This window comes from Lytechinus pictus, chromosome 9 (assembly GCF_037042905.1).
Source record: "Lytechinus pictus isolate F3 Inbred chromosome 9, Lp3.0, whole genome shotgun sequence".
Lineage (NCBI taxonomy): Eukaryota > Metazoa > Echinodermata > Echinoidea > Temnopleuroida > Toxopneustidae > Lytechinus > Lytechinus pictus.
In genome coordinates this window covers 2,873,017-2,900,630 of record NC_087253.1, presented here as the reverse complement: position 1 = coordinate 2,900,630, position 27,614 = coordinate 2,873,017, and the positions used below count along the sequence as shown (strand labels likewise).

The 27,614-nt window shown below is 38.1% G+C and overlaps 1 protein-coding gene across 1 annotated transcript; it reads left to right on the top strand.

The window, feature by feature from the left end:
* The first annotated feature begins 1,648 nt into the window (after positions 1–1,648).
* On the top strand, positions 1,649–27,614 carry LOC129268002 (melatonin receptor type 1B-B-like). The gene is made up of 5 exons (XM_054905598.2): positions 1,649–2,080; positions 5,529–5,665; positions 12,318–12,587; positions 22,090–22,344; positions 26,237–27,614. Exons 1-5 carry the CDS (start codon positions 1,672–1,674, stop codon positions 26,378–26,380), a joined length of 1,215 nt encoding a protein of 404 aa, XP_054761573.2. The 5' UTR covers positions 1,649–1,671; the 3' UTR covers positions 26,381–27,614.

Here is a 27,614-nt window from a genome sequence, read left to right as displayed (position 1 = left end):
CTTTCTTCTTCTTCTTCTTCACCTTCTCTTCTTCTTTTTCTTTATTTTCTTCTCCTTCTTTTCTTCGGCAAAAAGAAGCTGCTGAAAACTGCTTATCTAATAAAAGAGAGCAAATGGAGTAAATTAGAAAGTCAAAAGGGGCCTAAGCTTTCGATCCTAGCAGAATCTTCGTCGGAGGCAAAATGACAAACATATATCTTTTCTTCTTCATTTTTTCTCTTTTTTCTTCTTCTCCTCCTCCTCCTGCTCTTCTTCTTTTCTTCTTCTTCTTCTCTTTCTTCTTCTTCTTCCTTTTCTCCTCCTCCTCTGTTCCTTCTCGATTTAAGAAGAAAAAAGTACATTTCCCCTTTTTTTCTTGTCAAATTTCTTCTTGACATCAACCTCCTCCATTCGGCAGTGAAAACCCTTTTTTATAATTTAAACTTCTTGAAAAAGTATACCCCCCACACGGAAAATCCTTGATCCGGACATGACACCGATCCTTCCACATATCTTTTTTCACCATTGTGTGTAAAATTCTGCACAATTTCTATTGATTTCTGCGTGAAATGTAAAATGAAATATCAGTGCCATGTCTTTCATTCCTGCCATTTATTACAGTGCATTTCAAAGGTTAGATGTTGATATTTGCAAACCCTATGGGTTTTTTTTTTCTCTCTTATTTTTGTTTGTTAAGGTATCTTTAGAAATATGAATTTCGGAGTAGTAACGTTGGAAATCTTGATAATGCATCGTCTGTTTCCATGGTAATTAATGTTATTTCTCCGTCTTGGATATGTAATGGGAACCCTTATCTATTGTTTAGCATCATTAGTCACTTTTATACCTTGCAAGAAAGTTCGGTCACCTACTGTATATATACAGGAGAGAGAATAAAAAAAAAAGCACGAGGAGAAAATTTAATAATTGCAATTCGCTATCTCTAACGTCCTGTGTGTCGGGACTGTGTGTATGCCGAGGGTGTGTTTGGGTTTGGAGGGGAAGGGTAAAATTTTATGTCTTCGGGCATGTCCGTACACAATGAGGGGTCAGTGCACAATTGCCCCCCCCCCCCCAAAAAAAAAAAAAAAAAAAAAAAAAAAAAAAAAAAAGATAAATAAATGAATGAATAGATAATGAAATACAAAAGGTTCTTTTTAACTGAAAACTTTCAAAAAATAGTGCACAAAAGTTAAAAAGAAAAATTGTACACGATTTTTTTCAATTTCACTTAAAATAAAAAAACGCACGATGGCGAGTTCGGTAAGCTCCCGCGCTTATGCGTTTTTTCCGAAAACTTGCACGCGTGTCTGCCCCCCCCCCCCCCATCACCGAAGAAAACCTCTTCGTACGGCCATGTCTTTTGGTAAGTGTGGTTTCTATGTTTGCCTTGAACCTGACAAAAAAATTATCATTCAACTGAGATCACCTTAAGTATCCCCCTATTGAATAATCTTCAGCGTTGTCAATGGATTATTTTTGCAAGACAATACATGCAGATCATCGCACCTCATATATTTCGCTATATCATTCGTTTTCTTTCGTTCTCTTCCCTCCCCCTCTCTCTTTATTTCTATTTTAACCGTTTTCCCTTTTTTCTTCATTCTACTAGGCAAATGCATAATTTATTTAATATTTCTTGAATGCATTTTTGTTGTTGTTCCTGCAGGAAATAATCTGCGACCGTCCTAAATGAACATGTCACTACCATCATTATCATCCACGCCATCAACATCACTGGCGTTGACGTCAGTTGGTTCAATGACTGACATCATTCTTATGATGTCGACATCTTACAAAAACAATATGGCGTCGACGGACATGGTGGATTGGCCAACGTCCGAACCAGTTTGGGCTTCTACTCCGAACCAGACCGAAGCGGACTCAACCGGTTCCAGCGGAAACATTTCACCGATACAAGTCGTGCTTTTGACTGCGTTCATCATATGCATGATATGGGGCAACATTGGGAATATGTTGGTCATGGGCGCCATATTGACTGACAAAAAGTTACGTAATACCGTGGCAAATATCTTCATCTTCAATCTTGCCATAGCGGATTTTTGTGTGACATCATTTGTCGATCTTTCGTACGTCCTCGGTAAGGCTTCTTTCTCTATATCGCCCTTTTTTTCTTTCTAGTTGTAATAATAAATATCATGCAATAGCGTAATGAACCAAAGTTTAGGAGGGTGCCACGTGCCAGGGATGGTAAATTGGGCAAAAAAAAAAAAACAGCGAGCGAAAATAATTTTTGATTGATTAATAGATTTATTTATCCTTTCACATTACCAAAAGAAATACATACAATAATTACATTCACTGTTCAACAGGGTAATTCAACTGAGTAACGAGAAATGTGAGGAATCTATTAAAAATCATGGCTTGTTATCTTAGGTTCCCAGAAAAAAATAATTAATGAGTAAAAACTCAATGAAGAAAGATGAATCAAAATGAAAAAAAGGGAATTGCATTATATAGAGGTCTACATGATAGTCACTCGAGCATAAGATGGTAAGAGAAACCTTTAAGTCTACATTTAAAAGAATACAATGATTTAGTTATATGAGTGTCTAAAGTATTCCAAAAGGAAGGTTAAGTAAATGTTTTGAGAGCAAGAATAGTACGCAATGGGGAAATATGGAAATCATGAACTGGTCGAGTCGGTTAGGAATTGATTTCTCGATTTAAAGAAACATCAGAAAATACACTAGGTAAATCATTTTTTTTTCTTAAGTATGAGCGAAAGAGTAAGAATAATAAATTGTCCTCAATGCTCTTTTTTTTTAACTCTAAGTATGGATTCAAGTTTTGTCTTTAATAGAGGTATTACCCCGGGCTAAATTTCCATTATTCAGATATGGTAATAATAAAATAGAAAAAACATTACCAATCAAGAAAACAAGACCCGGCAAAGTGTGTAATGAGTTGCTAAAAACTATTTCTTTTTTTTCATTTTTCCCCCTTCCACAGGGTTTTTTATTTTCAAAAGCATAATTACATTGTATAAACATTTACAATTTTTCAGACAAACATTAAATAAACATGGTATATACATAATTCATAATACATAGACATGTAGTCAAACTGAATTATTATACAATTAAGTTGTCACAGCCAAAGCAAATTTGGCAAGAAAAAAGGGGTCTGATACATATAACTAAGAAATAAACACTGGTAATAATTGTGTTTGTTAATGTGACAGATTGTCAGCTTGATCGAAAAATGTTTCTGAAATGAAACCATTTCTTTCTTAACTTATTTGCTCTGAAATTTTTTTCATAAATATATTTTTATATTTTATAATAAAGTTTTACAGCCGACATAATTGAGATAAACGAAGGTAACTCTTTTTTCAATTTGGCTAAGTATATCTCTTTTCTTACGATCATCATGACACAGTTAAGAGCATTATTATTTGTACCACAAAATCCAAACAATTTGTTTTCATTCGTTAATACGAGCTAAAAACTATTTGTCTTTTTAAAATTTAGCGATAATTTATTAGCATCCAATCACACAAGAATAAGGTAATATCATCTGCGAAAAGAAGAAAGGATAATAAAAAAAATGAGTATTGAAAATCCTTGATGTACAAAAATAAGTAGCAGTGGACCCAAGAGGGAACCTTCGGGCACACCACAGACAATGCGTTGAATTTCAGAATTGGAATTATTAACTACTACAAATAGAGTACCGTCTATAAGGCACTCGAAGTCTTTCCACGAATTCCATAATGAGAAAGCTTGAATAAAATCATATCATGGTTGATCGTGTCAAAGGCCTTGGAGAAGTCCAGAAAAATACCAGCAACATGAGATTTTCTATCAATCGGCTTGGTTACTTCATGAATTAGTAACATTATTGCGTTAACTGTTGAGTATTTTTTTAAGAAAGCCCAATTAATTGTTAATGAAAATATTACGATTTGTTAGAGATTTTATACTTCGAAAACATCATGGAACATTAACTGAACACCTGTAATACAAAAACTAAGTTTTGACACAATATTCAAGAATAATATTATGTTCCATCCTTTTGTCTTTCCTTTTCTCTCCTTACCTGCATTTTTCTCTTGGTCGTGATTTTTTTCTTCTTATTTCTTATTATCTTTTTGGGGAAGGTGATGGGGATGCTTAAACCCAACTGCCCATCTGTACACCAGTGCCTTGCGTGACTTCATACCGGGTTCCCCATCCCCCCCTCCCCCGATTCTTTTTTTTTAGTTTTTGGCTTCCCATCATTTTAGCACAGAGTTGGACCATGGTCTAAGTTAAACCTGACTTCACAATACGGGCCATAGACTTTAAAGTCCGTCGCACACCTTACGATTGGTCTGAGACCCGATTTGGGGAATAAAACTTAGTAAAAATTTAATGCGAATATATCCTACTGTTTAAAGTTTTAAATCATCACACGAATACTTGATGTTCAACCCTGTGGATATGTTACCATCCATATGAGAGTAAAAAAAAACCGAATTGACTTTTTAATTCCAATGACACCATAGCAATCGTACGATTGGCTTCGATGTGAACCCTATTGGCCTTATACCTTCCAAATAAGGGCATGCACTCAAACAAAATGGTTATGTAATTATTCTTCCACAAAAATGGACTCCGTAGTGTCATTCACCTTTTATTTGGTCGATTTCTCTCTCATTTTTATATCATCGGGCTTTAAATGGGCACTCCAGGCTGATAATTATAATATTTGTACTAATGAGATCATAGTAAAATCAGACTTAAAACAAGAAATATTCCATCAAAATTGGTATACGAATGGCAAAGTTATGACAATTTAAAGTTTTGCATTATGTCGGTAAAAAGTTGTCATATGCATTTCCTCATGAATATGCATGAGCGTGCTGATAATATTATATCCTCACGACCCCTCTTATTTCTTTGCATTTAATAATATGAAATTGTGTTTATTCAAGTTTCCTCATCCAAGAATGTTAACATGATCGACTACAGTAACTGATGTAATGTGTAATGAGTCAAACATTTTGAGAGGGCCAGATATGGCGTATCGGGCAAAATCTTTATAAAAAAAAAGAAAGTTGCGCGCGAGCGAAGCAAACTTGCCTTAATTTCGATATTTTTATTACAAAAATTTTGTAATAGATTTTGGCATAATATTAAAAAAGTAATGTCATATTTCACCCTTCTCTCTTTCCTTTTCTCTTTTTTTTTTCTTGTTCGTGATTTTTTCCATTTATACGCCAGAGATAATGACTGATGAAACCTATTTTGTGACAAGCGAATTTGTTTTTAAAAAAGAAAACAATAAATAATTCTGATTTCAATCCTAACGATTATCCATAACGGCATGCACATAAGTGTTTTCACAAAATGTATCCGAATTTATGAAAGTTCAAGAATTTCATTATTTTTCATCCGATTTTGCTGAAACTTTCAGCGTGTTGCTCTTTTAATTTTATTTCATTAAGTCAGATGTTATTATTATTCTATGATTCACAACCGATATAAATTCATTTTCATTTGCGTTTTAAAGCTACCATATTTTCATGTTTCTCGCCTTTACAGGAAACATCTACCCCCATTGGCTAGAAAGTCACTCAATCTTGTGCAATATGGCCGCCTCTGTCTGTATCATAAGCTGTACATGTTCCATGTGGAGCATATGCTCTATCAGTATCAACAGATACGTGTGTATAACTAAGGTAACCATGGGAACCATGTATATCAGATTGAGTCAATTTTGTTGTTGTTATTGTTGTTGATTATTGTTTAGATCAGAGGGCAGGGTTGGATAGGTTACAGTATAATAATCAATCATTGGTTTTTTTTTCCTGGAAACAAGGTTAAAGGAATTGTTTCGTTCAGCGATCAACGTGCGGATGATTTAAAGGTATTGTTTAACTTTGTGAGCAGCCGATAAAAAAAATTCTCAAACCAAGATGAAACATGTGTACAAGTGCTTGTATTAGAACTAATAAACCCTGAAAACAACCATTATTGAGAATGAAAAACTAAAACTACAAGGCAAACCCCGATTTTGTAAATAGGCGTCTTATAGACGCCTAAATAGTACACATAAGTGTATGGGATGAAATTAAGATGGTGTTTTCGGTCACTTTATGTTTCAATTTTTGAAGCACTAAATAATTATTTTCGAACGCAATTTTTTCTGGGCTTCATTTTTGTAACATATCACAGACACAAGTGACTAGTGTGACCTTCTAGCTCAGATTTTTTAAAAGTCAAACCAATGTTAACCAATCACTTTAAGAACAGTGTAATGTGTTGTCAATACCTGTAAACTGACAAAGATCAACAGAGAAGTCTTTGTGGAGAATTGGTGAACCGGAACAGCAGTGCGTCACTTTAAGAGCTGACGCAATATTGCAAATACTGCTGCTTTGATTACCAATTATCGACACAGACCTCCAAGCACTCTTTGTCATTTGGCGGGCATTTGACTGCGTATTTAACAATGAATTTACTCTGTTCTTGAATCATCATGCGACACACCCTAAGTCTTTGTGAAACGGGCCCTGGTACCTCATTTTAGGATGGTCTTTAAGCCTAGTACGAATGTCCCGCTTCTCATTACCTACTCTTTGTCTCGCCAACCAGAGGTGAAGACGAGGCTAATGTCGTCCTTCCGTCGTCTGTCCGTCCCAAACATCATGACCCATAACTTTGCAACAATAAGTCACTTTTTAGCCAAACTTGGATTATAGATGTACTTAGGGGACTTGAGTGTTATTGTGCAGTCTGTGGTGACATGGTAAGGTCAAATGTCATTTTTAGGTCATTGTTAAAGTTTACGTGCAAGACTCTCTTATGACACGTAACTCCGCAACCGTAAGTCCCTTTTCACACAAACTCGGGTTCTAGAGGTACTTAGAATACCTGCATGTTATTCTGAAGTCAAATGTCACATGGTTAGGTCAAAGGTCATTTTCAGTTCAACGTTAAAGTGTACGTGCAAGACACTCTTGTGACATCTGTAAGTCACTTTTAATCCAAACTCTGGTTTTAGATGTACTTAGGAGACCTGCATGTTATGCTGCAGTCGGAGGTCACATGGTAAGGTCATAGGTTATTTCGGGGTTAATATTTACGTGCAAGACTCTCTTATGACAAATGTTATTTCATCCCAGTTATTTCACAATGAAATTTTGATACCATTCTGTTGCGCTCCGTTGCAAATTGCGAAATTTACGGTCATTTTTACAAGTGGGCGAGACGCAACACCGCTTATTCCTTTTTATAGATTACATTTTGTATTCGGCTGTAGCCCCGTACCCTTTTCCCCGCTGTCTATAGAGATGGTGTAACATCCTTCATTAGATCTTATGGAGCATACGATATCTGAAGGTGTAATTTATACATGGCGGGAACTTAAAAAAACTCCATGCACGCATGACCCCAACACTACCGCGCTGAGACTTTTTACTTTTTCGTGATAGCTGTATTAGGAAGTTTTCGCATAGCGGCCCAGAATGAATCCAACAACGAAGCAAATGCATCGAAAATGCAATGAATTGCAATTTAAAAAATGCGATGCAATGAATAAATGCAGAGAATTAATGGAATGCAATGAATGAATCATAAGGAGGTATTTGGAAAGGGTCGGTCAATCGAAAGAGCTGATCGTCATAAACTGGTGGGCTGACGAAAAAATTGCAAATGTCGTTAGTCCATAATCATGCACGTCACTGCTGTTTTGATTAACCGATTTTCGACAAAGACTGCTTTGTCATAAAGGACTTTTGACAATAGATTCTCTACGTTCCAGAAAGCGTCTGCGTCTGCGAAAACTTCCTATTCTACCCTACAAGGACGACGCGGTGATTGTTATGGACAACCTAGGTAACTCCGGTTGCAGGAGGATTTGTCAGGCCAGTGTGTGAAGGTGTGATTGCAGGGCAATGGCACATTTTATGCTAATTTGTTTTGTGTGGGTGTGTGGGTGTTACCGGTATGTAACTTTCGTCTTTAACTCTTTCACAGATTTCCCGCAGAAACATATTCCAACACCCGAAACGACACAAGGAAACCCAATTAGCGAACAGAGCGAATAAAATTACAAGATAATTACTAGGGTACAGATGGGGGGGGGGGGGGGCTTGTGTCATGACCCCCCCCCCCCCTCAATGTCAAATGGGTCTAATTGACAAGACTACACTGCTCAGAGTGTTGCATTAAAGGTCAAGTCCACCTTAGAAAAGTGTTCATTCGAATCAGTAGAGAAAAATCAGTCATCAAGCATTATGGTGAAAATTTCATCAAAATCGAATGTAAAATAAGAAAGTTATGACATTTCGAAGTTTCGCTTATTTTTCACAAAATGGTTATATGCACAATTTAGTCACGTGCAAATGAGAGAATCGATGTTTGAATTGTACAATATTTCATTTTTTACCAATTTGACAATATGGACCAACTTAACTGAACCATAAAATGTTAAAACAACGGTAATACCACATGTTCAGGGAGAAATAAAAAACTGTTTCAGAGGACAATGGGGAGAAAATTAGTATATTTCATTTGATAAAATATAAAAGAAATAGTGAGTGAGTGATGTCATTAGTTCCTTTATTTGCATATCAACCGGTATGTGCATAGTTTTTAACTTTTGTGAAATTAAGCGAAACTTAAATATATCATGACTTTCTTATTTTACATCCAATTTTGATGAAATTTTCAGCGTTGTGCTTGTTGGATTTTTCTCTTTTCATTCAAATTAATTTTTTGTTTGGGTTGTCTTGTCCTTCAAATATAAGCTTGGAACCTGGCCAGATGGGCCCCGTCTTACAAAGGGTTACGATTGATTCGATCAACCACAACTATGGAAAGCCAGCAACGTCAGCATCTAATATGCATGTTTATTCAAAATATTGTATATATTCATTGTTTTCTTAAAATACAGTCCTTCGAAATATTTTTAATCAAATTTTTGATAAATTGAAAGTGATCATATTTTTTGAATGGATATACATCACCTGACACATCATTTAGGCTCTATTCTATAAGAAAAAAAAATTTAGTTATCATGTTGAATAACCAAATGTAATTCATTGAATTAATATTAGATACTAACTCGTAAGTCTCTTTTATTCTTTGATGGATTTTCATCAAGCCTCCACCAGTATTCTGCTCTTCTTGAAACAAACTTATTGTCAGGGTCAACTTCCCCTTTAAGAACCAATTGTTCGGAAGATATCAAACGATGCTTCCCATCGGCATACTCTCAAATAAATTATATTGTGAAGAATCTTTTAATTTGTCTTATTATAAGCAAATAATGTAATAACTCAAAGTACAATGTTTTGGCAATGAATCCTATTATGCTCGCTCATTACCGAGGAAGCACGATAATCATGGTAATGACTGGTTGCTATCGAAACAGGGGATATTATTCACTATTTCCCTCTTCGTTTCCGTCATTATACATTAGACGAGGTTATAACGCTTATGTTCTTGTGAGGATTTGACACCGTGTTTGAATCGCATCTTCTATAGCCAAGAATAATGCAGTAATTGTCCTGATTATTTTCAACCGTTGTCTTGGGCACACTCCTATCTTGTAATGAGGACATAGCGTATACACTCGGAATTGTATTACGGCATGTGTGTGCGCGCGCGCGCGCGCGTGTGTGAGGGGGGTGTGTGTATGTGTGTGTGTGTGTGGTTTTGTGGGTGTATGTCTTCCATGCCATCCTATGACACCTCTTCGTTTTTGTTCCACTCTTCTTTATAGTGATATTTTGAGAATTTGTCAATTTTTGTAGTATTATTCATACAAGCTGGCATGGTTAAAGGACAAGTCCATCCTAACAAAAAGTCGGTATGAATAAGAAGAGAAAAATCTAACGAGCATAGCACTGAAAATTTCATCAAAATCGGATGTAAAATAAGAAAGTTATGATATTTTAAAGTTTTGCTTAATTTCACAAAACAGTTATATGCACATCCTTGTCGGTATGCAAATGAGGAGACTGATGATATCATCCACTCACTATTTCTCTTGTATTTTATAATATGAAATACTGAATATTCTAATTTTCACCTCATTGTCAAGTGAAACAAATATTAATTCCTCCCTGAACATGTGGAATTAACATTATTTTAGTACTACAGTGCGTCTCAAAAAAAACTATACACTTTTGAAATGGCTACCAAACAAAAAATATGTCACTATGGGGGAAAATATCTATATATATGGAAGCCAATAAAGTAAATTTTCAGATGACACAAAAAAGTTGGAAAACTATTCATGCTTGAGTGAGCACTACCCACTTAAACAAAGGGTATGGAAATTAGGCTGGGCAGGAATTTGCCTTCCAATTTCTTTCAGTTCTGAGATGCGAGTCTCTTGGAACTTGCAAAGTTGAAAATGTTCTGATAAATCAATGATCAAGCATTTATCAACTTAGGTTTTTAGAGTAAATTTCAAGAATAATTATATTGAAATTAATGCATGAGAGAACATGAAAGAATTTTTTTAACTTTTTCACATGGATCTCAGCAATGTGATCATGGAAGGGATAGGACTTAGGTGGGGGAAGTAGGGTGATGGGATAAGGGTCAACAGGTCACTTAACCCCCCCCCCCCTCCCTCTCTCTCTCTACCCCTTTCTACCCCTTTCACCCTTCCTGAGAGACTAGCCTTTGCTAATGGGAGCAGGAATTAGCTTTCCAGGTTTTTTTAGAGGTGAGTCCTTTGGAACTTGCAAAGTTAAGGGTAGGGTGTTATGCTAAATTACTGATGAATTGAGATCAGTATTGGTTTCTTACGCAAATTTCATGAGTTACAAAATTGAAATGTAATGCATGAGTAAACAGGAATTGTAATTTTAGTGTAGCATTTTTAGTTTATTATGTGGATCTCAGCAAGTGTGCTTGTGAGAGTCAGAGTAATGTGATTGCACCTCTTACATGCAAGGGGGTGAGATAGGGTAAGACTGGGTTAAAGGGGCATTCTTCTTTGTGTTCTCTTACAAATTACATATCATGTACTCACCCCCGCCCTCCACCCCTTTCTTTCTCCTGGATGGTATAAATACTTAAATGCCTCGTGACTTAAGGTTGATGGGTCTTTCTTTTCCATTGAATGATTATTAAGAACTTGACTAATTATGGTGATTTATGAAATAATTTATTGAAAAAGCTGAATGTTTGATTGATAATTTATTGAAAAAGGTGAATATTTGATTGATCACATTGATTGAGTTGATTTACTAACAAATTGTTGATTGAATGAACTCATGCATGAAATTTCAATTTGATAATTCATAAAATTTGCTCCAACAATTTAAATCGATCATGAATGACCATTAATTTTATTCAAATTAATTTAAGTTTGCAAGTTCCGAGGGACTCGCCTCTCAAAAACTGACAGAAATCGAAAGGGTAATTCCTGCCCACCCTAATTTTCATACCCTTTGTTTAAGTGGGTAGTGCTCACTCAAGCATGAATAGTTTTCCAACTTTTTGGTGTCATCTGAAAGTTGACTTCATTGGCTTTCCATATATATAGGTATATTTCCCCAAAGTGACATATTTTTTGTTTGGTAGTCTTTTCAAAAGTGTATAGTTTTTTTTGAGACTCACTGTATATGGGTCAGTCAAGTTGGCCCTTGTTGTCAAATCTGTAAAAAATGAAAATTGTATAATTCAGACAATAAGAAACAAAATAAATAGTGAGTGAGTGACATCATCGACTCTCTCATTTTCACGTCACTACGTTGTGCATATAACTGTTTTGTGAAAAATAAGCGAAACTTTAAAATGCCACAACTTTCTTATTTTACATCAAATTTTTATCAAATTTTCAGCATTATGCTAGTTTGATTTTTCTCCATTTATTCAAACCAACATTTTTCTGGGTTGGACTTGACCTTTAATTACAAAAATCCTTTCGACAATGGTCCTATGGAAATCGGTTTTCAAAAGTAAATAACATGACAATGCATCTACATTGGTTGATAAGCTAAATTGCAGGGATCTTAAAGACTCGGAGTAATAGTAACTTTGTCATCATGAAAATTGCTGAGGAAATTTCGATTTTTATCGTATATCCCTGTTACCATGCTACACAACAATCATAGTGGCAAAGTTACCAACTTGCCATATTTTGAATTCTTTTATGAAGCAAGTCACTGACGAAGGGGGTTATGGCGCGCAAGAAAGAGAAAATGCATATTTATTTACCGTTACATTTTGTGGAAATTATCTTAATCATCACTATACCAGATTACTTGATATCATCATGTATTTAATGTTTATTTCTTCCCAAATCATTTTTTTTTCTTTTCCCCCTCACTCTTTCTCCTATCATTATTTACATACCCATATCTATAGTCTAAATTTTACGGAACCATCTACACACGTCGGAATACCCTCCTCATTACGGCTAGTCTTTGGATTCTATGCGCTTTTATCGACTTACCCAACTACATAGGCCTGGGCGCACATATTTTTGATGAGAAGAAGATGGGATGCTCGTTCGACCGACTGGGATACTACGGCTATACGGTTTACTTCATTGGAATGGGGGTTTTGATTCCACTGTGCCTTGTTCTTTTCTGTTACATCCGGGTCTTTTCGTTCGTCCGCGAGAGTGAGAGAAAGGTAATGTCTTTAAAGGCCAAGTCCACCACAGAAAATTGTTAATTTGAATCGATAGAGAAAAATCAAACAAACATAATAGTCCAGTAGATATGTGAAAAAGATGCTCGAATCTGGCAGAAAGTGTGAAATTTGGCATACAGGGGTATTTTTGGGCGCTGATTTCAAAAATTGCCGGCCCCAAGCGATTTGACCATCAAGTCGGCCGCCATTTTGAAATCCAAAATGGCCGCCATGAAAAATCATTAAATGTCATTTTCTTGATTTTTTCATGTCATGTGACACTGAAATTTGGCATATAGGGGTATTTTGAGGCACTGATTTTAAATATTGCCGGCCCCCAGCAATTTGACCATTTGGCCGGCGGCAAAATGGCCGCCATCTTGAAATCCAAGATGGCCGCCATGATATATTATTGCAATCATTTTTTCGAGTTTTATATGAACTGCGGTATTGAAATTTGGCATATAGGCTTAATTTGGGGTGCTGATTTCAAAAATTGCCGGCCCCAAGCGATTTGACCATCGGGTCGGCCGCCATTTCGAAATCCAAGATGGCCGCCATGAAAAATCATTAAATGTTGTTTTCTTGTATTTTTAATGTCATGTGACACTGAAATTTGGCATATAGGGGTATTTTGAGGCACTGATTTCAAATAATTTTGGCCCCCAGCAATTTGACCATTTGGCCGGCGGCAAAATGGCCGCCATCTTGAAATCCAAGATGGCCGCCATGATATATTATTGCAATCATTTTCTCGAGTTTTATATGAACTGCGGTATTGAAATTTGGCATATAGGCTTAATTTGGGGTGCTGATTTCAAATATTGCCGGCCCCCAGCAATTTGACAATTTGGTCGGCGGCAAAATGGCCGCCATTTTGAAATCCAAGATGGCCGCCATGAAAACTCATTAAATGTCATTTTCTTGAGTTTTACATGATATGTGACACTGAAATTTGGCATAGAGGGGTATTTTGAAGCACTGATGTCAAATATTGCCGGCCCCCAGCAATTTGATCTCCATGTGGTCAGAGGCAAAACGGCCGCCATCTTAAAATCCAAGATGGCCGCCATGAAAGATAATTTGCTCAAGTCTTACGTATGGCCTGTAACACTTTAGATTTGGAGAAAAACTTGATCTTTGCATCGTTGATCAATGAAAAGAAGATAATAAATAGATGCTATTTTGAATTCCAATATGGTTACCAAGTTTGAATGATGTACAACATTATAATGGTGAGTAAAACCCATTGTATAGGCACTGAAAACAAATCGAACACAAGCACATCTTTGTCCGTTGCAAGGATTACAATACTTTGGCACCCTTAATTGCTGATATAGATGTTACTTAAGTATGAAGCACCATACATACACAAACCAGCTAGCTTCTTCTGCAGTTACACATTTGAAGTGGCTTTGGTTGAATAATAACCATCCGGAACAATCATTTTCTGTTGAGAGGCTGTAAATTATTTCTTCATATGATCTGCAGTATTGCACTTTGACATATCGACGGAGTGTGGGGTGCTTATTTAAAATATTGCTGGCCCTCAGTGATCTGATCCCGAGTCAGAAGCAAAATGTCAGCCATCTTGAAATCCAAGATGGCTGCCATGAAAAAGATCATTGAAAAAAATCACTTTATCTAGTATCACATAACGTATTATTTTAAAGTTTGGCATCTAGGGATATTGGAAATGCCCCCAGTAATCTGTCCAATAGATATGATGCATAATGGCCACATCTTGAAATCTAGAGAGGATATACTGTCATGAAAATTCATCAAAATCATTTTCTTGGTCTTAAATAATTTGAGGCACTGCATTTTAGACATACAGGCAAGTTTTCGGCCTGCTGGTTTGAAAATATTGCTCCAATAATTGCAATATTTTGTTACAAATCAACATGAAGAAAACTGCTCCAGACTTGAAGTACTGATGGTTATAGTGGTCTGGTGATGATGATGAAATTAATATCAATGATGGATGATAATAATACACATTTTATTGTTTAAAATAGAATTCAGTAACAGAAATGCTCCGAAAATTTATTTTGCCCATACCCTGAAGATCGTGAGCCCGGCAGCAATTTAGCAGCGCCACACAGTCAGACGTTGCTCTATCCCTTAAAAAGGGGAGTTCACCCCGGAGAAAAGTTTGTTGTAAAAACAAAAGAAAATATGATATAAAAATGATATAGGTGGATCCATCAAAGATATTAGAATTTTAAGTTTTTGATTTGTGACGTCATATACGCTACTGTACGAGCAGCTGCCCCATTATGTTGTGTGATATAAAATGCATCTTTCTGGAGCGGGTGTGAAATCATTTGTTTGTTGATATACCGAGGCTTCAATAAAAACATTTTGATTTTTTTAGGAGGCTACATTTCATTGATTTTGTACTATAAGAAACATGGGGGAACTGCTTGCATCTGACGTCACAAATAGACCAAATTGAATTCCAATAGTTTTTTTAATATTTGATGGAATTTCCTCAAACCTTCAATATTTTTTCATTATTTATTATGTTATTGTTTCAATAAACTTTTTGTCAGGTTGAACTTCCCTTTAATTCGTTGACCGCCAAACAGGTTAGAAGGAACTCCCCTCTTTTAAAATATTTTGGTCTGATGCTGTCGGAGCTTGAACTCCCGATCTCCCGATCGAGAGGCGAACATGCTCCCATTGTCAGATTGTCGAACACACGATGGTTATCCAAAAATGCCAAATTTCAAAATAATAACTACGTTATAATTATGATACTTATTTTTTTAATGAATTTTTTTATGGCAGCCATCTTGGATTTCAAGATGGCTGCCATAAATTGGATGAACATTACTGAATTCCAGAGAAGTCTATGGAGATCACAGGGAAATCCCAGTTGTGGGCGATTCCATCAAACTTAAAACACGTGTAGAAAGCAACTCGGACGCAAAAAGAAAGCTTATTTTCTTCTCTTTCGACTGATGATACATATATTTTGATTGCTTGAAAACACTTGGTTATTTACCATCTAATCAAAAGACACATAACATAATTTCACCCAAGACCACAATAATATATGCATGTGCGTAAGCCCGTTTTTATACAGTATTCAATAGGGCTTCAGCAATGTGCCCGTACCGCACGTTCCAGGCACAAATTTTGTGTTTCATTTTTAGCCATCGAACCCATGACGATATACATTGTTTAGCTCAAAATTTTACATTTTCTTGTCGAAAAATTATGAATTCCACGATATATAATTTGCAAGAGAAGTTCAGTTGTTGAAATCTATCATATGCGATATAGCTCCCATCGTTTTGCCTGTAAAACGGGAAATCTACGCAGTTTCAGACTCGTAGCAAGGATTGGCGATAGTACCACGACAAATCTGTGTGGTGGAATAGTGTATTCCATTGAGGGTGAAATCAAGCTCATACAACAACGGTCACCCTTCGCACCCATTGTTCACCTGACATGTATATCTACCATGCACCCCTATCGACGTGTCTTTATGTATTGGTGATACGCTTAAGTGCACTCGAACGTTTGCAGTGAAAGGGAGAAGAAATTTGAGGTCTTATTTTTCGATATGCATGGCGGCCATCTTGGATTTCAAAATGGCGGCCGACCCGATGGTCAAATCACTTGGGGCCGGCAATATTTAAAATCAGCACCCCGAATTAAGACTATATGCCAAATTTCAATACCGAAGTTCACATAAAACTCGAAAAAATGATTGCAATAATATATCATGGCGGCCATCTTGGATTTCAAGATGGCGGCCATTTTGCCTCTGACCAAATGGTCGAATTGCTGGGGCTGGCAATATTTGAAATCAGTGCCTCAAAATCCCCAAACTGTGCCAAATTTTAGTGTCACATGTCACGTAAAACTCAAGAAAATTACATTAATGATTTCTCTTGGCGGCCATTTTGGATTTCAAAATGCCGGCCGACCCGATGGTCAAATCACTTGGGACCGGCAATATTTGAAATCAGCACCCCGAATTAAGCCTATATGCCAAATTTCAATACCGCAGTTCATATAAAACTCGAGAAAATGATTGCAATAATATATCATGGCGGCCATCTTGGATTTCAAGATGGCGGCCATTTTGCCTCTGACCACATGGTCGAATTGCTGGGGGCTGGCAATATTTGAAATCAGTGCCTCAAAATCCCCAAACTGTGCCAAATTTTAGTGTCACATGTCATGTAAAACTCAAGAAAATTACATTAATGATTTCTCTTGGCGGCCATTTTGGATTTCAAAATGGCGGCCGTCCCGATGGTCAAATCACTTGGGACCGGCAAAATTTGAAATCAGCACCCCGAATTAAGCCTATATGCCAAATTTCAATAGCGCAGTTCATATAAAACTCGAGAAAATGATTGCAATAATATATCATGGCGGCCATCTTGGATTTCAAGATGGCGGCCATTTTGCCGCTGGACAAATGGTCAAATTGCTGGGGGCTGGCAATATTTGAAATCAGTGCCTCAAACTACCCATATATGCCAAATTTCAGTGTCACATGCCATGTAAAACTCAAGAAAATGACATTTAATGATTTTTCATGGCGGCCATCTTGGATTTCAAAATGGCGGCCGACCCAATGGTCAAATCGCTTGGGGCCGGCAATTTTTTTAATCAGCACCCCAAATTAAGCCTATGTGCCAAATTTCAGTACCGCAGTTCATATAAAACTCGAGAAAATGATTGCAATATTACTAGTATATCATGGCGGCCATCTTGGATTTCAAGATGGCGGCCATTTTGCCGCCGGCCAAATGGTCGAATTGCTGGGGGCCGGCAATATTTGAAATCAGTGCCCCAAAATACCCATATATGCCAAATTTCAGTGTCACATGCCATGTAAAACTCAAGAAAATGACATTTAATGATTTTTTATGGCGGCCATTTTGGATTTCAAAATGGCGGCCGACCCGATGGTCAAATCGCTTGGGGCCGGCAATTTTTTAAATCAGCGCCCAAAAATACCCCTGTATGCCAAATTTCACACTTTCTGCCAGATCCGAGCATCTTGGTCATTTTTTGTCACATAACCGCTCCACTTTAACGCTGCAAATTTCATCGAAATCGGATGTAAAATAAAAAAGTTAGGACATATTTAAGTTTCGCTTATTTTTCACAAAACAGTTCAATGCACAACTCAACTATTATTCTTGTTTTTATTGTTTGAATAATACAATATTTCAATTTTTACAGATTTGACAAAAAGGACCAACTTAAGTTATCCATGAACTGTTAAAATAATGGTAATTCCACATGTTCAGGGAGAAATACATTTTTTTCACTTGACAAGGAGGAGAAAATTAGAATCTTTCATATTTCATATGATAAAATACAAAAGAAATAGTGACTGGGTGACGTCATCAGCCTGCCAATTTGCATACCGACCAGGATGTGCATGTAACTGTTTTTGTGAAATTAAGCGAAACTTAAAAATGTCATAACTTTCTTATTTTACATCCGATTTTGATGAAATTTTTAGTATTTTGCTTGTTGGATATTTCTCCTTTTTTTAAAATAAACTTTCTGTTGGGGTGGACTTGGCCTTTAATATAAGGGTAAAGCTCACCAAAACAATAAATTAAAATGAACTGATCAAAAATTACAATACTGTCAGAGGCCGATCCATGAGTTACCGGAACCGGGAATGTTGCGTCTTCAGACAGTTGACAAGTTGACTACCACTTTTTTCCAACAGGGAAAAACAAAAAATCTTGAAATTCACCGTCACTTTCGGAAACACAAAGTTCTTTTAATGATTTTGTTGAATTGATACCGCGATTTTCAGCAGCAATTATCGTGCGAATTACTAGAATATGAATTCTACCCTATGAGTGAAAAAAAAAGAAACTTCACACCTCACAAATTCCCAATTTAAGGACGGAATGTGTCATGAATGCATAATCATTATATATGGCTGGAAAGAGTATTTTCTCCCAAATAATTTGGTGCCATATTTATGGAGTACGTTCTCACGTTTGAATAATCAGTATAATCTTTGCAGTTGTGTATTTTTTCGCCAAAGTAAGGCATGAGTGCTAATAATGACTCGAGATGCCAATGATGTCATAATCCAAAACATGAGTTAGATAACATATTTGCAAATCCCTTTTCAACATGTTCATTGAAATTAACTATAGAAATGATACTAAAAAGTGTTTTTAAAAACAATCATAATGTAATTTTTTGAAAGGGTGCTTTGAAATGGGTTTAATGCAACCCTTGTAGGATAATGACATCATTGACATCTCGTTTGTTTCATTGCGTCATGCCTTACTTTGGCGCGAATCAAAATTAACCTCCCTGAAAAGAATACATGTACGTCCTGTATCCTGATCGTCCAACACATTGGCGGCGGAAGCCAAAAATTTTTAGGGGGGGGCCGGGTCCACCTGAAATTTGGGGATGGACACAGGTAAAAAATTGGACAAGCAAAAAAAAAAAAGGTTATCAACCAAAATTTGGGGGAGGTCCACCTGAATTTAGGGGGGGGACCGCAGGAAGCAAAAATGACAATAAAAAAAAAAGTTCTTATCAACATAAATTTAGGGGGGACACGACCCCCGTACCCCCCCCCCCCCTCCCGCTGCCTATAATCCAACATACCACATAACAATTGTATCAAATTATTTGGGAGAACATACTCTTTCAGGCCATATATTAATTATGTGTTCATGATATGTTTTCCTTAAATTTGGTGGGATTTGTGAGGTGTAAGGTTTTTTTTTTAATTCACACTGTATAATGTATGAGAATTCGTATTTTCTCTGGCTATCATTTTAAATATCGTTTTGATTCGTCATTTAGCCAGGGAGAAGTGATAAGAATCACTGACTCAGTAACTAATTCAATCATAAATGCAGTCCTTTATGTCAGATATAAATTTATATTCTGTGTTCCTTTACTCAGTTTTAAGTCCCTTCTTCTTTTAATTCTCTAAGTTTAAGTTTATAATTTCTCCTACTTTCTTGTAGGAGAAATTGCGTTTGTATTTTGTAAACGGTAAGTAAATCACTACCAAAATACAGATAGGAATGGCGAAAAATGTAAAAGCTAAGTGGTCATACTCTTTCAAGATATCGTCAACGTCGGAAGATTGGCACCACCATATACAGTATTTGTCCGGCTATCATGGTCGCCGTTTGTCACAGGCCTCTCACACGATCCGCCCGCTGGGTTCTCTTAATGTTTAACAGCGAACCTAGATTTCTTTACACATTCACATAACTAAGAAATCATTTTCAATAAGTAAAATGGCATACATGTATCATCAAACTAATGCAATTTTAATAGCAGTCTACCCGTACCAGGGGCGGATCCGGGATTTTCCAAGGGGGGGGCACATTTCCCGAAGGAAAATTTGACGAGCAAAAAAAGGGTTTTCAACAAAAAAGGACATTTCGTCCAAGAAAAAAATTGACACAAAAAAAGAAAGGTCTTCACTTTTAAAGGGGGGAAATTTTTACATTAAAATTTTTAATTGTGCCTCTCAGAAGGGGGCGCACGGACCGGATCCCCCCCCCCCCCGGATCCGCCAGTGACCCATAGCAGCACATCAGTTGGGGGGTAAGGGAAGAGGAGAGAAAACTTACCCACAGTTACTTGATGGTTCCTCCACCCAACCAACCGATGCGATGAGAGTACCGGTAAATATAACGTGAGGACAATAAAAACAACAATAGCAGATAGGGATAGAGTCAAAAAGAAATATGACCCCTTGTAAAGAAATTAGATGCTAAATATATAAACAATATGATTTCTAGAATAATTGTAACAGAACAAAACGTGAAATCGTGTAAGGTTACATACTGAACCGATATAGGTTTTCCGTCTTTTTCCATCGGTCTAGTTCATGACGTAAATTCCAGCTGAAAGGTTATGGAATAAAAACAGAGTTGTTCTGCTTTCGACAAAATTCATTCGTCCCTTAAATTTTTGCCAATGGATGCTCTCTTTTAAATTCGCTTATGGCTTTTATCTTTCAGACAAAAAAATACCTCCGTCGCATTTGCTCTACGGCGGCCGTATGCCGAGTCTAAAGCAGCCGTTTTATTCATTTTTGTTCAAACCATCAATATGTAGCTAGTACAAAAGATGCTAAAGCGACTGTTTTCGATTCGCCGTACGGCCGCCGTACAGCAAATGTGACTGAGTTATTGATATCATCATAATCAACCAATCGGATTAATTTTCTCTTTTTCACGAATGAATTTACCTTTATTGGGTCTATATCCTTCCCATGACGTTGTTAAGAAGTATCCAAGGTTGAAAACTGACAGGTCTATTATATTCGGTTATATTTGTCTGAGCTCAGTGAAAGCGAATTCATCGTACATCAACAGAAAGTTACTATATATAGTACCAGTCACACCATCTAACTTGGCTCCAGACAGACCGACCAAATGAGTGTATACGATACTGATCATTGTGAAAACAGATATTGGATTGCATCTCTGTAATCAGGTAATTATAATGATAATCGTCATTCAGAGAAAAATATCATCGTCAGAGAGATAAACCACCCTAAATATTGGTCATTAGCCTTATTTTTCACTGGAATCATAATTAAAACTACGATTTTTTACCGTGTGAAAGGGCGGATAAACCTGTTTAGATTCTGAACTTTTGAAAGTTCGTCGCAGAAAAAGATACCGAGGTTCACGGATAGATTTTCCAACATAGAAAATAACGTTTGATATACACTGCGTCTGATGATTTAAGATATTTCATTTACATAATCATATAATTCAATCATTCTTCTTTATTTTGATACATAATATAAGACAAAGACTTCGCGCATTATTGAGCAAGATGAGTTTGACATTTTAATGTCAAAACCAGGTTGCGTAGAAAAATTGGAGAAGATTGGTTCGTGATACGACGACCGCGCATATTCGACGATTGGCTCATCAGCGATTCTTTCGTATTCTTTGTTTAGCTTCTCTCACTGAGTTTCTGCGCAAATCGTTTCTGATATGCCTCAATATTTATTGTTTGTAATCTGCCATGCGTGAACGATTTGTTAAGCTATTGATGTCAAATGAGAGATGAGATCCATTCTTGCCATTAGTATCAATTTATAGAAAAACATGTTTAATAATTTGATATTTATCTCTGAAAACGGGTTTCCTTTTTGTGGGACGCACTGTATTATCCCCGTTCTCACTTGCGCCCTATCATATCCATAACCATTGTTTGAGTTCGTTTTATTCTGCGTCCCTGGGCCAACGAAATACATATTATGGTAACGTAATGGATATACACCAATATAAACAGATACAATAATATTGGAAGTATACCGAAAAATCGTCAACATAAAAGGCATAAAGATATTGTTATATTGTTTACAAATAAGATGATAGAGTTTTATGATTAAGGGTCAACATCCATCGCACCATGAGCGATTATTTTTTAATGGATGGCTGTCTCGTCATCGTCATTTCTTTTTAGATGTCATTTTGATCTACTTTTCCCCTCCTAATAGATTCATAGCTGGCGAAATCAGGGTAACGCCGCTGCTCAGAACCAGGCCCCGCGGGTTACAAAGGCAGATCGACGACTTATGATCACCGTCTTCATCATCTTCATCGTGTTCTTGACCTGCTGGACCCCGTACGTCATCATTGTCCTGGCCGACGTCAACAACGTGTATCCGAGAGAACTCTACGTCGGAGCCGTTATCTTGGCCCACCTCAACTCCAGTATGAATAGCATTCTCTACGGGATCACGAACCGAAGGGTAAGATGGTTTCTTCAATGGCCAGTAATGGCACAAGGTCGCTGATTAGAAAAACCTTATCTCAAAGACGTTTTACATGTGACTCTAGATCTGTCCGAGGCCAGCAAAATCTGGCTTCATGACCGGTCTCGATTACATCCCTGCTAATGGACAAGGGCATGCCCCATACCCGGTGGTGCAGGGGGTCACTTCCATTGAGGGGTGGACAGCATCCGCGAGAAAAGAAAACGCGCGAAGGGGGTGTTTTTAGCGGAACGCAAACAATGTGTCGAAAACACCAAAATCGTATATTACAAAAGCCACATTTGCCGACATAGTCTTACAGGTGATAAGAGTAAGTTATTTACATCGACTGTTTAGCAGGACCAGTGAACGATTGTGAACTCTTTCTGCCACCTCGATAACAGGTCAATATAAGTTTTAATTCAAATTCGAATCTGTGATCTCGCGTCTCAAACAAACTCGAACCAAAATCTCAAATACTGAAATATCGCTTCACGCTCGTGTGAAAGTGAGAATATCCTGGTTAAAGCTAGGGTTTTACCGGAACATCTATCCGAATACACGTATTCGGGAGGTTTCGGGAGTAGTCTGTTCTCCCTCCGCGAATGCAAGGTAATTCGGGAGGAATTCGGAAACGTTCGCGATGGAATTCGCCTCATTTTGAAATGTTCACAACCAGCCGAATACCCTCCAAAATACTCCCGTATATGATCAGAACAGATTTCATTCGGGCCACATTTGGAATGTATTCAGATGACATTCAGTTGGAGCAGAGGAGGTATTCGGAGTATTCTGGGCAGATTCGGAACTATTCGTATCATTCGGGGCGTAAAGGTCCGAACTCGGCGCACTTGGCCATATTCGTTCTGATTCGGGTCAACATTCGTGTCGTCATCCGGCTGTAATCAGAACAATCGGGCCGAATTTGGCTCGACTCTTGCCACTATTCGGGTAGCATTCGGGTTTATTTGAAATGGCCAAAATTGATTCGGGTCAATTATTGGCGATTCTGCGCTAAATCGGGAGTTAGTCGGGTGCCATTCGTCTCGCTCGCCGAATGGGCCAAAATCGGTCCGAATTTATTCTCGAGAATTTAGTTTTGGTGTAACCCAAGCTTTAGGCGTGTTATGCCAGGCTTGCACCGGAACCGAATCAGCTACGAATCCATCCCAATACGCGTATTTGGGAGGGTCTGGGAGTATTCTGTTCTCCCTCCCCCAATTCGAGAAAATTCGGGAGGAATTTGGTAACATTCCCTGAGTAATTCGGCTCGTCTTGAAAATTTCAAACCCAGTCGAGTACCCTCCAAAATACTCCCGAATGTGGGCACAATAATTTTTTTCGGGCCACATACGGGATGTATTCGGATAATATTAGAGGAGGCATTCGAAGTATTCTGGGCAGATTCAGACCTATTTGTATCATTCGGGGATTAACGGTGCGAGGTCGGCGTATTCGGCCATAACGTTCCAATTCGGTTCAACTTTCGGGTCGTTATTCGGCTCTAATTGGAGCAATAGGGCCACATTCGGCTCGATTCTTGCCACTATTCGGGTGGCATTCGGCTTCATTTGGGATGGCTAAAATTTATTCGGGTCAATTCGTAGCGATTCCGCGCTGAATTGGGACCTATTTGAGACCAATTTGTCTCTATTCTGGGAGCTCCCCGAATCGGAGACAATAGGTTCCGAAGGTACCGAATCCATCTGAATCAGGGCGTATTCTGGCAGAATTGGTCTGAATTTAACGAAATTCCGTTGTAGCGTCAATTAAATTTCAATTCATGCCAAATGGAGTCCTAGCAGACTGTTCCTGAATCCTCGATTATGGTGGGGGGTTCCAGGACGATTCCTGCGTACTATGTCCATCCTTCTATAAAGGTAATCATTGGGGTTTACTGGGCCGGAATCGGGGCAACAGCCATTACCTTACTGTCCTTATCTCGGACAGTTAGGTCCCGCCCTTGTCCTCGATCGCTGGAATTCAGGCTTTGGCGGTGTTATCAAAGGTCACTTAGTGCATTATCGCAATCAGACGCAGACTGTTTCTATCAAAGCAGAGAATCTTTTGTCAAAATCCCTTCAATGACGAAACAGCCATTGTCTGAAATCGACGAATCAAAACACCAGTGTCGTTCTGCACTTTGGACAAACGTCATGTTTGCATTTTTTTTTTTGGTCTGGTCCGAATCTTGGGACCATCTGCTGTACCGATCAACTCTCGGCTGTCCATTTTGATCTGACTTGCAATTTTAAAGTAATTGTGTTGAAGAAAGCGTCCGCGTAGTGATTGCCAAAACTCCCGATTACCGTAAGTCCTTGGCCTTAGTTGGCTTCGGGCAGTCTGTCCGGCCTTGTGCTCACCACTGTTGCCAGGTTAAATGAGTAGAATAAGGTGTATTAATTTACAAAGATCGATATTTGGACGAATTCAGGTATCCTAGGCACGTTTGGGATTCTTGTACAATTCGTATAGAGAACAATTGTAAAAGCTAGGGTTTCACCTAAACCGATATCTCCCGAATAAACTTGAACCGATTCTGCCCGAATATGGTCTGATTCGGATGGATTCGGTGGTTTAGGAACCTATTCGTCACTTATTCGGAGAGCCTTCCGAATAGAGACGAATGGGTCCCGAATAGTTCCCGATTCAGCGCAGAATCACCAAGAATAATTGACCCGAACCAATTTTGGCCATCCCGAATAAAGCCGAATGCCACCCGAATAGTGGCGAGAAACGAGCCAAAGGTGCCCAAAATTAATCCGAATGTGACCCGTTTGCTCCGATCACAGCCGAATGATGACCCGAATCGGAACGCATATGGCCAAGTGCGCCGAGATCGGACCGTTACGCCTCCGAATCTGCACAGATTACTCCTAACGCATCCCCGAACCCAACCAAATGTCATCCAAATATATACCAAATGTGGCCCGAAAAGAATTTGCTGTGGTCACATTCGGGAGTAATTTGGAGGGTAATCGGCTGGTTTTGAACATTTCAAAACCAGCCGAATTTCTCAGCGAGTGTTTTTTAATCTCTCCCGAATTTTTTAGCATTCGCGGAGGGAGAGGAGAATATTCCCGAAATCACCCAAATAGGAGTATCGATTCGCAACTGATTCTGTTTCGGTGTAACCCTAGTCCTTGTGACGACGTAAACAAATCCAAGAAATATATTAAAGGTATACGTTCCCAGGATTCAAGAGGGCTCTGTTCGACTTTTTTTCGTGCTGTACTGGCCGCCGTCTTCATGAAGGAGATCATTGGCGTAATTTGCATGCAGCTGTCAATCATCGGCCAAATGTGCAGTACGTGCACAGATGAACAATGAACATACGCAGCGCTGCTTTTGGCTTCGTAATGGAATTTGATCAAACATTTGCTTACGTCACTTACACAGCAGAAAGAGGCGGAGTCAACCTGCCAAGAACTTAGAATAGCAGCCGATCGAAGCATAAGCGAACTAACAATCATCAGAGTTTGAGCTTTCAGAACAGGGCGTCTGCGTAAATAGACGCTGCTGACGATCGGCATCTGTCGCCGTCTGTGGTGCGTACGTTTGTCAAGATAGCGCCCACTTGAAACCTGGAACGTATATCCAAGAAAGTCTTCCACCGGGGGACCGTTTCATAAGGAACTTGTCTGACGTTTATTCTTACCTAGGTCCTGTTTTATCCGACAGTTACAATGATAATGGTGGTTCTCAGTTAATCATAATCAAAGAAATTTGACAGATCTAACAACTTGCCGAGCGAAAGAAATGGACGAAATAGCCCTCGACAGGAGAAAACAACATAACCACGTAAAATGAACGGTATATTGTGCTTAATAGTCATGGGTGTCGCAGAGATATCTCATGAATCTTGACATGTTTCATTTTCTCTTCGTAGTTCCGAGCAGCATACAAGCGCTTACTCTTCGCCCGATTCTGCAGTCGTAGTGAATCTGCTAGTAAGGATAACAACATTACTTTGGATTCAACAGATCACCCCAGCGGAAAGACTAGGCCAACGGAAGAAAGTCGGATTGCATAAGGGCAATGACCAGGCCTACGTGATGGTGCTACAATACTTGAGGAATGGATTTCACCTAGGTTAAAAAAGGAGGAGCGAACTCTCCAACTTGTGTATTATCTCTGATTGACTGTAAATGTTTGTGATGATTACCAATAATAGAACGGGTGGATAAATTTGCCTTTTGAGTGTCTATCATTATGAATATGTCATAAAATTCTAGGTAAGAAATGGGACTCTAAAATTCACATGGGATATTTCCTATTCAATTTAGCAGTGGTCCTTAACATCAACATTTAAAATGAGAGACGTAACCAGGGCTCGAACCACTGATTCTGTTTGTAACTTACCCACGTAGCTTGGATTACAGGCGCACATTACATCGCCCAGATAATTATCTTTATGCATATAGGTGCTCTATATTAAAGGGTCTATCAAAAATAGGTACAAACTAACAGGAATGATATGTTTCCTTAGTCACACCATTCAATCCGTGCCATAGTACATCACGCCTGTTCATTGGAGAAAATGTCACACGATTGGTTTTTTTATGCCATAATGTGTCGACTTCCCGCAAGAGGGAACGTAGCGCGCGCACGTGCGCAAAAGGTACATTTTCGAGAACACGCAAACTATGTTTTTACCTTATTTTGTGCTTTTAGTAGCTAGTGTATTACTTTCTGTCCTAATTCTCAAACTTTCTGACACAGCAAGATGCTTCTTCATTGATATTTTGTGATTTTATTTCTAATACTCTAAACGCTTTCTAATCTTAAGAATGAATACCGTACGCCATTTTTCCGGGAACAAATACACGCAATCTACTGATCAAGTTCCCGGAAAAAGGCGCTAACGCGAATGCGCAATCCAGTTACCAGTTGGGTGTTTCATAAAGCTGTTCGTAAGTTAAGAGCGACTTTAAGAACGACTGGTGAACCTTTCTTACGCGCGTAACCATCGCCAATGAATATACCGTTTCCACAATAAAGAATCACCAGTCGAGCTTTATGAAACGGCCTCCAGAAAAGGGCCGCTAGCGCTAATCGGTCTATGAGCGTAAGCACGTTGAACAAAGAAGTGTTTTTTTTTCCGGGTACGAAAATGCAAACCAGTTCTCAGAAAAAGGACACATCTATGTGTGTAAAACACGTTGGAATGTTTTTTTTTTCTTATTACGCCATAATGACGTCACATTTAGGTTCGAGAATGGTACCATAAAAAGGTTCATGACACGCCTTTTCCATTTCTGCGATAG

Coding starts and splice junctions, on each gene's coding strand:
- LOC129268002 (XM_054905598.2), top strand. CDS start 1,672: ATGAACATGTCACTACCATCATTATCATCCACGCCATCAACATCACTG. Junction 5,666..12,317: donor GATACGTGTGTATAACTAAG/GTAACCATGGGA, acceptor CCATATCTATAG/TCTAAATTTTACGGAACCAT. Junction 12,588..22,089: donor TCCGCGAGAGTGAGAGAAAG/GTAATGTCTTTA, acceptor CCCTCCTAATAG/ATTCATAGCTGGCGAAATCA.